This window comes from Primulina eburnea, chromosome 3 (assembly GCF_022965805.1).
Source record: "Primulina eburnea isolate SZY01 chromosome 3, ASM2296580v1, whole genome shotgun sequence".
Classification (NCBI taxonomy): Eukaryota; Viridiplantae; Streptophyta; class Magnoliopsida; order Lamiales; family Gesneriaceae; genus Primulina; species Primulina eburnea.
The window spans coordinates 9065666-9080783 of record NC_133103.1 but is presented as its reverse complement, the minus strand read 5'-3'; the positions used below and the strand labels follow the sequence as shown (position 1 = coordinate 9080783).

At 33.7% G+C, this 15118-nt stretch overlaps 2 protein-coding genes across 3 annotated transcripts; both read right to left on the bottom strand.

Annotated features, from left to right (window-relative positions):
* Nucleotides 1-56: 56 nt before the first annotated feature.
* Nucleotides 57-7467, bottom strand: LOC140826086 (serine/threonine-protein kinase KIPK2-like). 2 transcript variants are annotated; one of them, XM_073188197.1, is made up of 3 exons: nucleotides 6998-7467; nucleotides 4386-6159; nucleotides 57-1374 (listed from the first exon to the last, which is right to left on the bottom strand). In XM_073188197.1, the coding sequence occupies exons 2-3, from the start codon at nucleotides 6152-6154 to the stop codon at nucleotides 579-581; spliced, it is 2565 nt and encodes an 854-aa protein (XP_073044298.1). In that variant the 5' UTR covers nucleotides 6155-6159; nucleotides 6998-7467; the 3' UTR covers nucleotides 57-578. The 2 variants fall into 2 exon arrangements, with proteins under 2 accessions (XP_073044298.1, XP_073044297.1); XM_073188196.1 differs by having other exon boundaries at nucleotides 61-1374; nucleotides 4386-6270; nucleotides 6998-7466.
* Nucleotides 7468-13092: 5625 nt separating this feature from the next.
* On the bottom strand, nucleotides 13093-14783 carry LOC140828174 (cytochrome P450 94C1-like). The gene has a single exon (XM_073191160.1). The coding sequence runs from the start codon at nucleotides 14778-14780 to the stop codon at nucleotides 13278-13280; it is 1503 nt and encodes a 500-aa protein (XP_073047261.1). The 5' UTR covers nucleotides 14781-14783; the 3' UTR covers nucleotides 13093-13277.
* Nucleotides 14784-15118: the final 335 nt, after the last annotated feature.

Genomic DNA, 15118 nt, shown 5'->3' with positions numbered 1-15118 from the left:
CGGAATCGACAGTTCAATATTATAAACAACAAAAAAAAATGTGCAAAGGTCCAGTGACCCAAAGGTCGTTCTGGCACTACAACAATATACATTCTCGTAGGACTAACTTTTATGCAATTATAAATGATTTTAACTTTGATTATGTAATACAGATGAACCAATTAAATTACTCAAGTTTGCCTCGTCTTGGTGCTGTTCTTGCCATTCGAACTGGAATGCTGCTTTACGCCTAGATTCTTGAAGCTGGCAAACATGATACCCACATTATGGTGTACAGGAAACAAAACCTGGAGACTGACAAAGTCAAAGAGAAGCATTTGGCTTTGTATTAAACCGTCGTGATCACGAGAAATACACGGAACGTGAGGAGTGAGAAGACATTGCTATGGTGCTGATGTTATACAAATTTGCTGGATACAAGGTACAAGAGACATTGAAGGACCAACGGAATTCGGAAGAGGGGACAGAAGATCAGGGTGAGGAGCGACTCAATAGATTAAAATCATGAATTCATGATAACATATAACCTGCCATAGGTTTTCCTCAACAAATGTTTTTCCGGTAGAACTGCTCACATTCTAAATGTTTTCGCCAGAACCCATTGATGACGTTTTCAAATATTCAATGTCGTAAACCTCGGGTATGTTAGGTGGAATGGCACAGCGTATCAGTGCCCAGTTCAGTCCGTCGAAGAATGGGTGTCGTTTGATCTCAGCAGCGCCTGTTTCTGTACCCAGGCGATACTCAGGTTCCTTCACCAGCAGGATTCTCATGAGATCCCTGGCCTGAAAACTAACAATTGGAGTGTTGGGGAACTCGAGTTTCTGCAAGATGACATTGGCCAATGTTTCATCGTTTCCAGTACCTCTGAACGGAGTCATCCCGTAAAGTAGCTCGTAAAGAAAAATGCCAAACATCCACCAATCAACGGCGCTTCCATGACCTTCTCCTTTGATGATTTCTGGAGCTAAGTACTCGTGTGTACCAACAAAAGAGTTGGACCGTGCCTCTGTAGGCTCCACCACAAGCTGAGGAGATGATCTAGCCTCGGATGCATCAGTTTTTAGCTTTCTTGATCTTGCAGCTGAAGACATAATCCGGGGGCTAAAGCAAGACATCCTGCAATACGGTCCACCACAGAAAGGGTCGATGCAGCTAGATCCAGCACATGGACCAGAGACCCTACGTGGCTCCTTCATTCCTACCAATTTAATGAGAGTTGGGCTAACAGAACATCTGAGTGATAGATCAAAGTCTGTTAGCATAATGTGACCATCTTTACGGACAAGGATGTTCTCAGGTTTAAGGTCTCGGTACACGATGCCTAGCATGTGCAAATATTCAAGAGCCAGAAGGACCTCAGCGACGTAGAATCTGCAAGAACCAAATACTAAAAACATATAAAAAACCATCGGTACTATTGCTAATGAAGACCAGCCACTCAAAACTTCATCAAACATTAACATATTTTGTGGCCAATACCAATTTATCCCCGACTGTCATGTCTTGTGACAGGAGTTAGTCGACACTGATGTTGTTCAACAATCACATAATCACCAAAAATCAAGTTACATTATAAATCAAAACCAGTTTATTTCGTAAATATCATAATACAGAATCGTCTTTATGAAATAAAATCTGAAAACGATAAAAATTTGCGGAAGCATTTACAACTTGAATTAAAAAATTAAATAAACGAAAACTAAAATAAACTTTTTGATTCATATTGTTACCATCCCCAAAAATGGTCTTCTTCCTATTCCTCAATTTCTCTGTGACTTATCTAGGGAGTGTAGAGTGAGGTGTGAGTGATATGATCGTCACTCAACAAGTGGAGACTGTTCGAGCACATACATACCAAATACACATTATCTTCGAAATAACAAATCATGCACATCATAATTTGTATAACATATATCATAAGCATAAACGTAAGCAAAGCTTGAACTAGACACATAGATTTCTTTATCTTTTATGGTTTACTAACATCAGTTCCTAATTTTTACACCTTTATAGATGCGAGACCATATAACAGTTACAATCTCACCGTGTAAGGGCCATAAACTTTTCTTATGTTGGGATTCCACTCATATCTAGTTGAATCCTCAAAGTGCCAAAACAAATGTTACTTTCAACACAACACGAAATGAATATAACTCATGCTCAAACGAAACTTTTGAAAACTGAAACAATTCATATACAAATTATTTTAAAACATTTTTTTTATAGGAAACATAAGAATATTATTACTAATAAAGTTTACAATACAAGCAGTGGACCAGTGGTCCACTCCTACGAAAATGTAGCTCATAAATTCTTAACAATACACATACGACAAATCTCTTAGAATATCTAACGCAGACAATCCCTGAAAGTGTTTATCCGCTCCAATCCAGTTCGCTATTGTGAGCTTGGTTTTTCTCCAAAATTCTTCCGCGGTTTCATCCAATTCTTCAAAAATTCTTCGATTTCTCTACTAACCAAACTGCCCAGCTAATTCCATGAATCAAGACTTTCCAAAAAAAATTTCCTCTTTTGCCTAGCATTTGCCCAAGATCCGTAGTGAACAAAGTCCACTTAAAAGAACAAGTGTGCCAAATTATATACAAAAGTTCAATTACCTTATTATTGCTTGACAAATTCGGAAACTACAGAAGAATCACGCAAACGGCATTTCGAGAACGCAGCAGAACCTCGGCTGGTCGTCTTGCAGAATACTTTGTGATTTATTGAACCGTTTGATCGGGCTTAAACTTGCACAATATATCCATAAGTCAAATAAATTGTGGCGGCGGAGATTGGGTTTGGAAGTCGCATTGACCTGTTTATGGATGAAAAACAGTAGGTATATTATCCTCGCTTAGAATTTGAGTAGTTTTTTTGCGGAGGCTGTATACGAAAAACTAACCGTTGGATTTAGCTAAATTTTAGATATGTTATTCTAAACATATGATAGCATATTGTGAACGAGGAAGATTGGGTTCCTTGCAATGGAAAGATGACATAATTTTCTGAACTTAGACAACACTTCGATGACTGCACCAGCACTTAGGAGAGGATTTTCGAAAATATTGGAGAGAAAAACTCGAGAAATTTGAGAGCTTGAGATGTGTGAGATTTTCGAATGTGGTGTTGCGCTATTTATAGGAGTATATATGTTATCCAGATCGTGTGTTATCCTTACTTTTAAACTTTGAATTCAACTTTAAATTTAGGATAGATCGTAAATATTTGAGTTTTGGATAGATCATAATCTCTTTATTCATCCAGTTGGAGGACAATTTTCGAAATTTCCATGCATAAATCTTCTTTATCATATAGACTTTTATTCATCCCTTATATATGTGATAATTTCGAAAATATGAGATCATACCATCAACTTATCTAATCTCACCAATTCAATTCTTCCGGGACTCTCCACGAACAACGATAAAACTTTCCACGATTAAATAATATTTCATTTTGGTTGTCAGATCTATGTAGTTCTCGACCTTTTTATTAAACCAGTTCCTTCCCGTAGCAAAACCGTCAAAACTCCCGTTTTTCGGTCGCAAATTAAGTAGCTACCTAAGGAAATTGGGACACCTGAAATCTTTTATGATTCTTTCCCAAAAAAAAAAAATTTGATGTCAAATATATTGGGGAAAAGTGTAAACCAATCTGTTGGTTGGAGAATTTCTAAAGTTTACTAGCGCACCCTTAATCAAAACAAAATAACTATTCATACGTATTTATCTTGTTTTATAATTTACTAGTTTCGAAATTATACAAATAAATTTTGAAATACACATATACATGTTTGTGTATATCCAATATTTATATCTTAATTCTTGAATCGTTCATAATCTTAACCTATGTATATCTATAAACCAAAATCGAAAATTGTATATTTATCACTTGAAATTTGAATTCCTTGGATAGTTTTTACACAAATATTTAATTATCACTTAACACTTCAGATAATCTTGACAATCTTTAAAAAAATCTTTGATAACTAAGTACAAATTTCTGAGTACAAAAATATACATCGAGTTTGAAATTTGTGAGTTTTACAATGACTACTCAGCAACTTATACATTACACAGATCCTTTATTCTTCACGGATTCCGGATCTATTCCAGTCTGAGGTATCTAAATCACAAATATTATCATAGTTCATTTGTGTACCAAAGTCCTATTCTTAGGTTCTTTCAGCCACAACAAAAGCTAGTTCAATCAAAGATTATCGAAATTCAAGAATTCCACTTATTTATGTTCAAGTGCCTGAAGGTTGGACTACGTGCATTACACATTTTTTCTTCAAGCAGCAATCTTTTGTATATTCATAATTTGCATTTTGTAAGTGATATTTGCATACAAATAGTAATGAATTTGAAAAATGATACCTTGCAGCTGGTTCAGGAAAACATCGACCTGGCTGCTGCTGCCGCAAGACATGTAAGTCTCCACCAGGACAAAATTCCATAACTAAACAAGATAAATTGTCAGATGTAAACTGGGCATAGAGCGTTGGGAGAAACGGATGGTCCAGCATTCTTAGAATCTCTATTTCTGTATGGGACCGAGAGAGCTTCTTTCTCCTTGCCAAGAACTCATTATCCATTACTTTAATCGCAAAAAAACAACCTGTACCTATCAACTCTGCAAGATAAACTGTACCAATGTCCCCAGAACCAAGTTTTTTCAATAGATTAAAGCGACTCAATTCTAGGAGACAGTGTTTTCTTAAGTCATTTATTGCTTCCCATTTCATGTCCTTTGACATATGTGGTCTATTTCTGCAAGTTGGTCCACTTAGATTACTCTCTTCACTGAGGCTAGTGGAGCTACTACTAAGATCGCATATGCTGCTCTTTGAGCTTTGAGAGATATCCCTTTTCTCGTTGAGATTGGAGATAATCTTAGTTTCAACAATAGGATTACCTCTAATCTCGGAAGGATTCTCACTTGGATCTCTCAAGAAACACAGGCATTTCTGGCAGATCAATTGCCCTGAATCACGGTTAAGACTACTATTTACTTCATAAGTTGATATCGCCACCGTCTTTGGTTTCTCTATGACAAAATTCTTGTTTCTGGTGATGGGTTTGACTATACGGGAGGTGTCCCTTTTGGATTTCAGTCTTCTACTGTTTTTTACTGCACCAGTTAAAGGTACAGCCTGTAATTTGGATTTCAGCTTCAACTTAGACGCTGTTTTGTTTGCTCCTCTCAATAAAGTGGCAGAATTCATGAATGGGTCACTTGCTACATTGTTTGAGCTATAAATTTTCTTCTCCACTTTCAACAAATTAACACATGCCTTTTGATGATGTAAAACAGAAACAGAAACAGAACTGTGTAGTTCGTCTGCCAAGGATACAGTTTCTATCAACTGTACATCAGCTTTTGATGCAGGTGCTATATTTCCTTGACCAAGAGAGTAATCAGCACCCTCAGCCTGATCCAGTAATTTTGCCTGATTGGAAGAAGAGATTGGAGTTTCTCCTGCTAGAGATAATCCAGTACATTTTCCACTAAATTCAGCCATTAATTGACCAGAATCACTTGGTATACACTCCATATCTTTTATTGTTGGTCCAACACCAAAACTAGGAGGAGAGGAACTTTCGGATTGTAATGTCACCACTGAATCCTGAAGAACTCGAGCTCCCACGTTTGAAGAATTTGGCATGTCATCTTCAAGCTTTGTTCCGGATAATTCACCCACCGCTTCAACTACAACAGACTGGTACAGATTATTGATTCTCTTGACTTCTGAGATCCTAGGAGATGCAGCCGGCAGCATCAGCCGTTTCATGGTGGCCATCTCTGCTGCCTGAGAAATACAGAATCCCCTCAACGCCTGTTTCAGAGTGATGGGCTCGGAGAATCCAAATCCCGGAGAATGAGAACTAGAAAACCTCATTGGCATCTTTGAAGAATTTATTTGAATGCCAGAGAGATCCAAACTCTTGGATGCCCTGATATTGACTGCTTCAAAAAGCTTTTCAATGTCATCTTCCAAAGATTTTTTATATCGTTTTTTCATGAGTGGAGGCTTCTGCTCTCTGTCCCATGTTCTACTTACATGATGAAATGTTCGAGGTTGGAGAGTAGTACTCGGCTCATCCTTCGCCTTTACTATCTCACAATTTCCGCGAAAAGAATCCATTCTAGCTGCTAGAAATAATTTATTTTACTTGAATTCAGCACCACAACAACATGAATAAATAAAATGGATAATAGAACTAGTTTATTTCCAGTTGACTAATGCTTCATCATATTTATCTGCATAGACAAAGAGGAATAACACAGTTAACAAGTAGCATTTTGGTGATAATCAGAATAATGCATCACAGATGAAATACATTTTATTTCCTTATAACGCGAATAAAAGAACTCAGAAAGAATACACATGATATGCAAAAAAAACATTTGGTTCCAAATTATTATTTTCTTGATTCCACCCTCTCACTTATGAGTGAGCCCCGAGGCCACAATTTGTCGATCCGTGTAATGTCATGAGTCATTTCAGAATCCAATGTTTTATTCGAATTTCCAACAAATCATCTCCAGACTCCAATCATGTTTACAGAAAAGAATTAAAACATTCAAAAACTTTGCGCAGGAGCAGATTGTGCACCTAGTAACAACTAACGAGAGAGATCAATAGTCAAGAATCCAGTAAATCTATGAAAAAAATGTACTCATAACAAATCAGCATTTTTCGAACTGCAAAAGGCATCAGCACATACAAACGAGGCAAATTACAGCGAGCTAAAAGTAACTAATTGGTACTAGCTATCCCAATTCTACACGCGTCGCTTCTACTCATCCTTTGATTATTGGTAGAATGCCGAATACTTTTCTTGATAAATCCCACAAGATTATTCAAGTTTAAACATGGTTTCAATAATCAAACATTAGTTAAACTGGGAAAAAAAAAACATACATCGGAATCTCAAAACAGCACATTATCTCAAGAAATGAAGCATCACAACACAAAAGATCAAACCTTGACAGCTACACAAAGAACTTAGCTAAAATCACAGCCCCTGAAACTTCCAGAGATCTACTTCGGATTTAACAACACATTTTCTCTAAGAAATTTCACTCGCTGCGTCGCGGAATAAATAGTATTCGGGTTTTTCCTTTCTTTTATTTTAATTTTTTGAGCGATCTAATAAATAAAAAACCTGCAGAAAATTCTTGGGAGGGTTATTCAACAATAGGACAAAGCTCTACTGTCTCTCTCATATCAAATTCACTCTCTTCTTTTGAAATATTTATTCTCTCATTCTTACATGTATAAGAGAAAAGAAATTGTGCTGGTGGTCCACAAAAATATAATCGACCCACTTTTAGAATCTCTTTGAATTCAAATTTGCTGCAATATTTTCAAACTTTTATCGCTTGTTGAGTGTAGAAAACTGATTACTCTCCCTAAAAAATAGAAATTAAAACTGTTTTCTCAACAAAGCCAACTATTATAGAAACAAGAAATAGATACATGTATTATCAGCTACGAGTTTCATCGTCAAAAAATACGTGACGATTTTCACTTGAGGAAGAAACATATGGAAGTAATAAATAAATGCTAAGTTTATGTACTTGGACCCATTGATGAAGTCGGAATTGTTGAAGTGGTTTGGGTGATTACATCACCAAAGTGGCTTTGATCACTTGATTAATTTTTGTGGTCCATCAAATAGTAGAGCTAATCAATTTTTAATATTTTAGATCTAAATAAATCCAATTTCGTAATCTTGAGATTTTATCTTTTAAAAAAGATTAATCATTTGTATGCTTCTAACATTTAAATAAGATCAGGTCCCCTCAACCAAGAGTAAAATTAAAAGTTCGAAACATAACATTATTGTAGAACCATACAATTTCTGCCTTTCAAATCAATTATTGTATTTGAGCTTCCACCAGATTCTCCTAGTGTAATCTCACCCTTAAATGGGATGGTACTACACGTCTTGAGAATTGGATCAACACCAAAAACTTATATAAAATCGTTTCAAGAGTCAAATCTATTAAATGAATATCTGATTCGAGCCGATTCATGAAAAATAATATTTTCTTTATGTCTAAAGTATTATTTTTTATTGTAAAATAGTAATATTTTTTGTTAATTATATTATAAAAATTATTATGTATTATTTGTTGATTTGACTGAAAAATATTATTTTTTATCATAGATATGAACCTGATCGACTCGTCTTACGATATAAACCCGTGAGACCGATACACAACAAAACTACTCATCAATTTCACTTCATGAAACATATTTTACAACAGGCGCCACTGAATAATTGATGATTAGTGATGGTGTTTTTGTTAATTAAAAAATTGAACTTTTAAGTTGTATTTTTTTTAAAAGTAAAGTTTCTAAACTATATAATATATTTTTTTACTAAAGTTATTGGTTCCACTATTGTCATTTGTCAATATTATTATCGAAAATTGATAATGGATAAAACTAAAACAATAGAATATAAAATATATTATCGACTCCCTATTTCATTGGATCCTTTCAATTTGTCTGATAAATTTTTTATTTGTACTAAACATACAAAATGACCAAATGTTTCAATGTAAGAATTTTTCGACTGAGTTTAGATACAGTAGATAGGCATACTGCATTGCTAGCAGTCGTAATGCACCGGCTTCGAACTTCACTGTGGAAAGATTGTAGGGGGATATTGTTAGAGATAGAATTCCATGAAAATGTTTTTCTAAAAAATCAAAAGGGGGATTATTGTAAACATCGAATTATTAGAAACACAAAACTCTCGTGAGAGGGTTTCACAATTTAATTTTGTGATACTGATATTTTATTTGGGTTATCTATGAAAAATATTATTTTTTATTGTAAATATAAGCAAAATTGACTCGTCTTACAAACAAAGATCTGTGAAACCGTCTCATACAAAATATACTCATATTGTCAAACCATAAGCCATTGAATGCTTTTATGTGGTAAATGAGAGTGAATAGAGTTTAATTTTTTTTATAACTTCTAACTTATGAAACTTCAAAGGAATTTTCTAACCATTGAATCCCACAACCAATATATTAGAATTGAATCCAATCGGATTAAATAGTTGGATTGTGGTAGGTATCTTATGAGACGGTCTCACGAATCTTTATCTGTGAGACGGGTCTAACTCTACCGATATTCATAATAAAAAATAATACTTTTAGCATAAAAAAAAATATTTTTCGTGGATGATCCAAATAAAAGATTTGTCTCACAAAATACGACCCATGAGACTGTCTCACACAAGTTTTTTCCTGAATTCTAAACAATTTTAAAAACCTTCCGAAAAGTATATACACTTTCAAAAAATATATAATAAAATTATTTTCCAACCTTTACCGAGTCACCGCCTCACATATCTGATATCCGTCACTGTAGTATGTATGCAAAATATTGCACATCAACCTTTTTTATATGTGAATATATTTGGGAAAAAAAAAGTTAATAACTAAATTTAGCGACTTTTATGTTTCCGATAACTTCAATTTTTATAAATTTAATTTTATATTTCCAAGAACTTAAAAATATATATCTTTATCGCCAGACAATAACTTCGGATATATTTTCAAAATGTTAATGTGGACAAATACATTTTCACGAAAGAAAAAAAGCTGCGAATAAATTTTGATTTGGGCCATTATCATAGAAAAGATTCCACGATTGTTTAGCATTACTAACGCATCTAATCACAAAATCTCTTCCAAAAAAAAAATATAAAATAAAATCACCAAACAAAATATAATATAATTAAATTTCAAATTAATTTTCTATTTACTGCAGTATAACTTTCCATAAAAAATTAACGAATTATTCAAATCTTGAGCCAAACCATCATTATCTCCGATAAAAATTAACTGAAAAAATATGGTATTAATCCACTCTATAACTGAAGAATTAATTACTAATCCATCTGCATATTCTCCAAAGATGAGATTCATCTTTCCGATATTTATCCTCTCAATAATTTTTCTTCATCCCGTATTATCCGTTGAGAACAAGCGCAGATGTACTTTTACGGCCAGCTACGATGTTTATGTCATCGATAGTCTCCCTCCCAATTCGTCGCCGTTATCCATGCATTGCTGGTCTAAAAACGACGATCTCGGAAATCATACACTTTCTCCGGGTTGAAATTTCAACTTCGGTTTCTGTGAAAGCATATGGGAAAGTTTGTTCACCTGTCATCTATGGTGGGAAAGGAAGGACAAAGCTTTCAACGTCTTTAATTCAAACTGGAAGTACTTAGCATGCTTGAAAACTCATCAATGTTATTGGTTAGTAAAGGAAGATGCTATTTATTCCTCGAATGTGAATCCTCCATCGAATCTAAAAAAAACAAAAACTTGTGTGAGACGGTCCATTGATCGTATTTTGTGAGACATATATTTTATTTGGGTTATCCATGAAAAAATATTATTTTTTATACTAACAGTATTATTTTTTATTGTGAATTTCGATAGGATTGACCCTTCTCACAGATAAAGACGTGAGACCGTCTCAAAAGAGACCCACTCATCTAAAAAAAGTATACCCGTGGTGACAAATTAACATGCATGGCTTGATTAATTTCTAGACTATCCAATGTAATATACTTGCTTTATGTTATGGATCGTGAATTTTTTTCATTAATTTCTGATAAATTAGCCATTAAGTAAGATGGAATATTTTTTAGAAAAAAACTTTATTTTGTACTTAGTCAGCCTAGAAGTAGATGAAGTTTGACAATGAATAATGCGAGAATGTGAGTTCAAAAGAGCAGATCCGCTAATAAAAGATAAAGCCAATCTCTTTATATTATAATAATTTAAAATTTTCTATGTGTAATTTTTTTTAATACATTTTAATAATTATTATATATCTTTACGATGCGTGATCTTCACTTTATTCATGTCGTGTACTATTGATGGGTGGATCATTATTTTATTCATTTATACATAAAAAAAATTAAATGTTTCCTACTATGTTATTTTTGTTCGGTTTTTGTTTACTATTTTATTTTCTTTGGTATGATTTTATATCATTTATGAATAAATTTTCATTCTTTCACAGTAATTTTTTTATGATGTGAGATATAGCTTATCGTTTAGAATTTTCAAATTAGTTCTCTCTATGTACTTTCGTTTTTAAATTTATTAGAACTCCAGTACGACAATATAAAATTATATTTTTTCCAAAGGCAAATTTGCATTATCAATGATATGGCTCGCATGTTTTTTTTTTTAAATTTATTCTACCAAAAACTTTTGCGTCTGCTGGAAATTGTTTATGTGGTAGACATGGATGTTGACATGAATTTTTGGAAGAAAAATCTTGCATATGTTTGTGATTTTTTGAGAATATTATTTTGAATGATACACAACACACTCCGATAAAAAAATAACAAAAATCACAACACACTCCGATAAAAAAATAACAAAAATGAAAAAAATGCAAATTATATAATTAAAAATACAAATTTATCGTCAACAATAAAAAAATGAAAAAAACACGAAAGTTGTATGAATAAAAATACCAATTCATTGTTAACAAAACCGAAAGTGGAAAAGTACATACAAGACCAAAAAAGTAATTTTATCCACTGTTTTTAGCTATCTTACTCTTTTAGTTTTCAAATATGGATATGCTCACTTACAAGCTTAATATTTTGACCATATCAAAATTTTATAATCAAATTCAACTTTTAAATTTAACATTTTCAAATGGAAAAGTGAAATCAAGATTTGTTTGACCATCAATGGTTGAGTGATGTAGTTATCCATAAGTTCACAATTCTTTTCGATCCAGGACCATGTTTGTCCTTATGAGAGCTCATCCTAATAAGTTGTGAATCCTGACTATGCACTAACCCCTTATATATGTTGTAACTACACTCAATTTCGTAAGTTAATTGATAACCCCCATGAAGTCAATAAACGAGTCAAAGTATATCACTAACATGTGTAACCTCAGTGTTGTCCAAATTATTAATGATGTATAATCATAACAAATTACTTATCCACCCGATAAATGGTAACCATTTAAAAGTCCGAGCGAAGGTAGTTTGATCAGCTCATGATATGAGCACTCGTCTGCATGTTCGAACATCTCTAAGTTCTTACCAATAAAATATGGTACAGAATATCACAGATGTCAGTCTCAAGTTCAAACGGCCTTTATCTTTCTTTTAAACGGTCCGCTTGATTTCCATGTTTAGAATATAAACTAATTAAACAATGTGTTTCATGATAGTCATCATATGTACGACCTCATCTTTCATGTACTATAGCATGTTCAAGGTCTTATTTATGCATCATGCATATGTGAACAAATAAAGATTTTTGCCAAAAGAATGTAAATTATATGAATAATTTTTTACAAAAAAACCAATAAAAACTCCATCTTACAATTGGCTTGCACAAAAAATATTCTAACATCTTCATCTCGAACTCATATATGATGATAACTAGAATATTAAGATATATATATATATATATATATATATATATATATATATATATATATATATATATATATATATATGGTTTCTAGATGAGTTGAATAAACACCTTATAAAATTTTAATATTTTTAAAATAGTAAGATTTCGTCAAGGTTAGCAACCAAAATCCTATCTAAATCAGCTAAGTTTTGAAGAAAACTTAAAAAAGGTTTAATAAAGTGCAGATATAGTCTGTTGGACCTAGTGAGTCAGTAGGCTGTTGGCACAAGCAATAAAATAAATAAATAACGTACAGTGTAATAAGATTTTGAAAAAAACTCTTCTACATCTCTCATTTTTCCTGTAGCAAGAAGACATTTCAAGTAGAAAATTTAGAAATCATGAACTTTTGCTTTCGAGAAAAACACAGTCACTCAATAATGTGATTTGAGAATTAAAAATGTATCACATCTACTGGTTTACAACGTGGATCATATCCTATTAACAGCATATTTTATTTAGGCACGCCATCTTAAAAATAAAATAAGTGATGAATTTCTGCACAGTAGAGAATCCATACCAATTGAGGTGATCACAAAAGCCCGATACTTTAATTAGTTGATCATTTTAAATGAGCTAAACAAAATATTTGAAACTCAAAACTATATATCTTTTATATTTGAACACACACACACACACACATCTAAATGATTACGACTTTATAGAGCTAGTCAAAAGAATAACATATGACAAAGTCACCACACATAATTTTGGATCACTTCAGGTAGTTTGGCATAATATGAATAGACTATATGCTTATGTAGGTAATTAAGCTAAGATGAGGTGCTTCGATCTCGAACAAAAACCCGTAAACCGCCGCGAAAAGTAGCAGTAAGCCCAGGTGAGAACCTGGGGCTTTCCTTTGGCTGTACCACTTCGAGTCGAAATCGTCGCAACAAAGAGACGGCAACACTTTTTATCTCCACAATTGCCATTTCTTTACCTAAGCAAATCCTAACACCAGCCTGAAAAACAGGATACTTGAAAGGGTTTTCGTGGAAGAAAACCCCATCTTTAAGCCATCTTTCTGGCTTAAATTCCAAGCACTTCTCACCCCAAATCTCTTCGATTCTCCCCATTGCATATGGATGGTAAGTAACCCTAGTTCCCTTTCTCAAAAAACTCCCATCCGGAAAAATATCGTCCTGCAAACAAAATTTTGAGTCGAATTGAACTGGTGGATATAGTCTCATGCTTTCATAAATAGATGCATGCAAATAGTGGAGCTTTCGAATCTGTTCGTAGCTGGTGAGCCCTTGTTTGGGACCAAGAACACTATCCAACTCGGTCAGGATACCAGCCTCGACGTCCGGGTGATTGGCGACTAGCCAGAAGAAACTTGTTAGGGCAGAAGCCACTGTGTCGCGGCCTGCTAAAACGAAGCTTATGACTATATCCCGAAGATAAGTGTCATCGTTGATATTACTCATGAATCTTGATAAAAGATCATTTTTTTGAGAAAAATCAAAACTTCGCCTTTGCTCGATGACTTCTTGAGCTAAAATATCGAGAATCTTAATTGATTCCCGGAGTTTTTTCTCATTTCCAAGGTTGAAAACTCTTTTGATCTTCCAAACGAGTGGGGAAGCATTCATGGCTCTCTCTGCTGAAAGTTTGGACGCTAAATCGAAGGCGATGGCGAACTTTGATAACGGAAGCGACAGTTCCAAACACTTGGGGTCTAATCCGAATGAAAACTTAAAGATGAAATCAAATGAAAATATTCCAAAAACATCTTGTAAATCCAGTGTTTCATTTCTGAAACAAACTGATTCCAAAAGGGGTATCAAACAGGTATCAATTTCTTGTCGAGCAACTTCGAATGCGTAGCTCCTAATGGAGACCCGACCCAGTTCAAAAATCGCCATTTTCCTCTGAAATCTCCATAAATCTCCATCCACGTTGAATATCCCTCGTCCCAGGAAATCACCCAAGATTGCAGAAAAAGGCTTCCCTTTCGGGAAATTATTAAATCTAGTTTTTAGCATATATTCAACGTTCTCTGGATTTGCAGTGACTGTATTGTTCAGAATATGGATATGTATCGTTCGAGATGGAGAATTTTTCAGCAAATGAGTGTACCAATCGCAAAGATTCGGAAACTGTGTTTTCCAGGTGGATTCAATATATGCTTTACAGATCTCACAACTGCACGAAACCCTGATTTTCATGATGGCAAAAAAGGTTATAGACATTGTAATGATGAGCAGAGGTAAGAAAAAGATGGACAACATGGAGCCATGAAAAGACTGAGCCCAAGAAAACATGGAGTCCATGGAAGAATGAGAGAGGAGATTATGTCTACAAAGTATTTATAGAAAATTTGATGGAAGAAATTTAAGTCAATTATTACTGCACATTTACCTTAATGTTTTTTTATCTTCTGCTGCGTATGGTTGCTAACCGAAGTGAGCGTAAAAAAAAAAACTAAATATAGCTTTGATTAAATGCACATTATCAAAATAAATTAAATATTTTTTTTAAGTGATTTTAGTTGCATTCCATTTTAGATTTCGTAAATTACACTTACAGAATAAATTTTTATTAAGTAGAGGGAAAAACAACCTAATTCACCATCTAAGTTATACTGTTTTAGGATTTGGTATTGTAAATA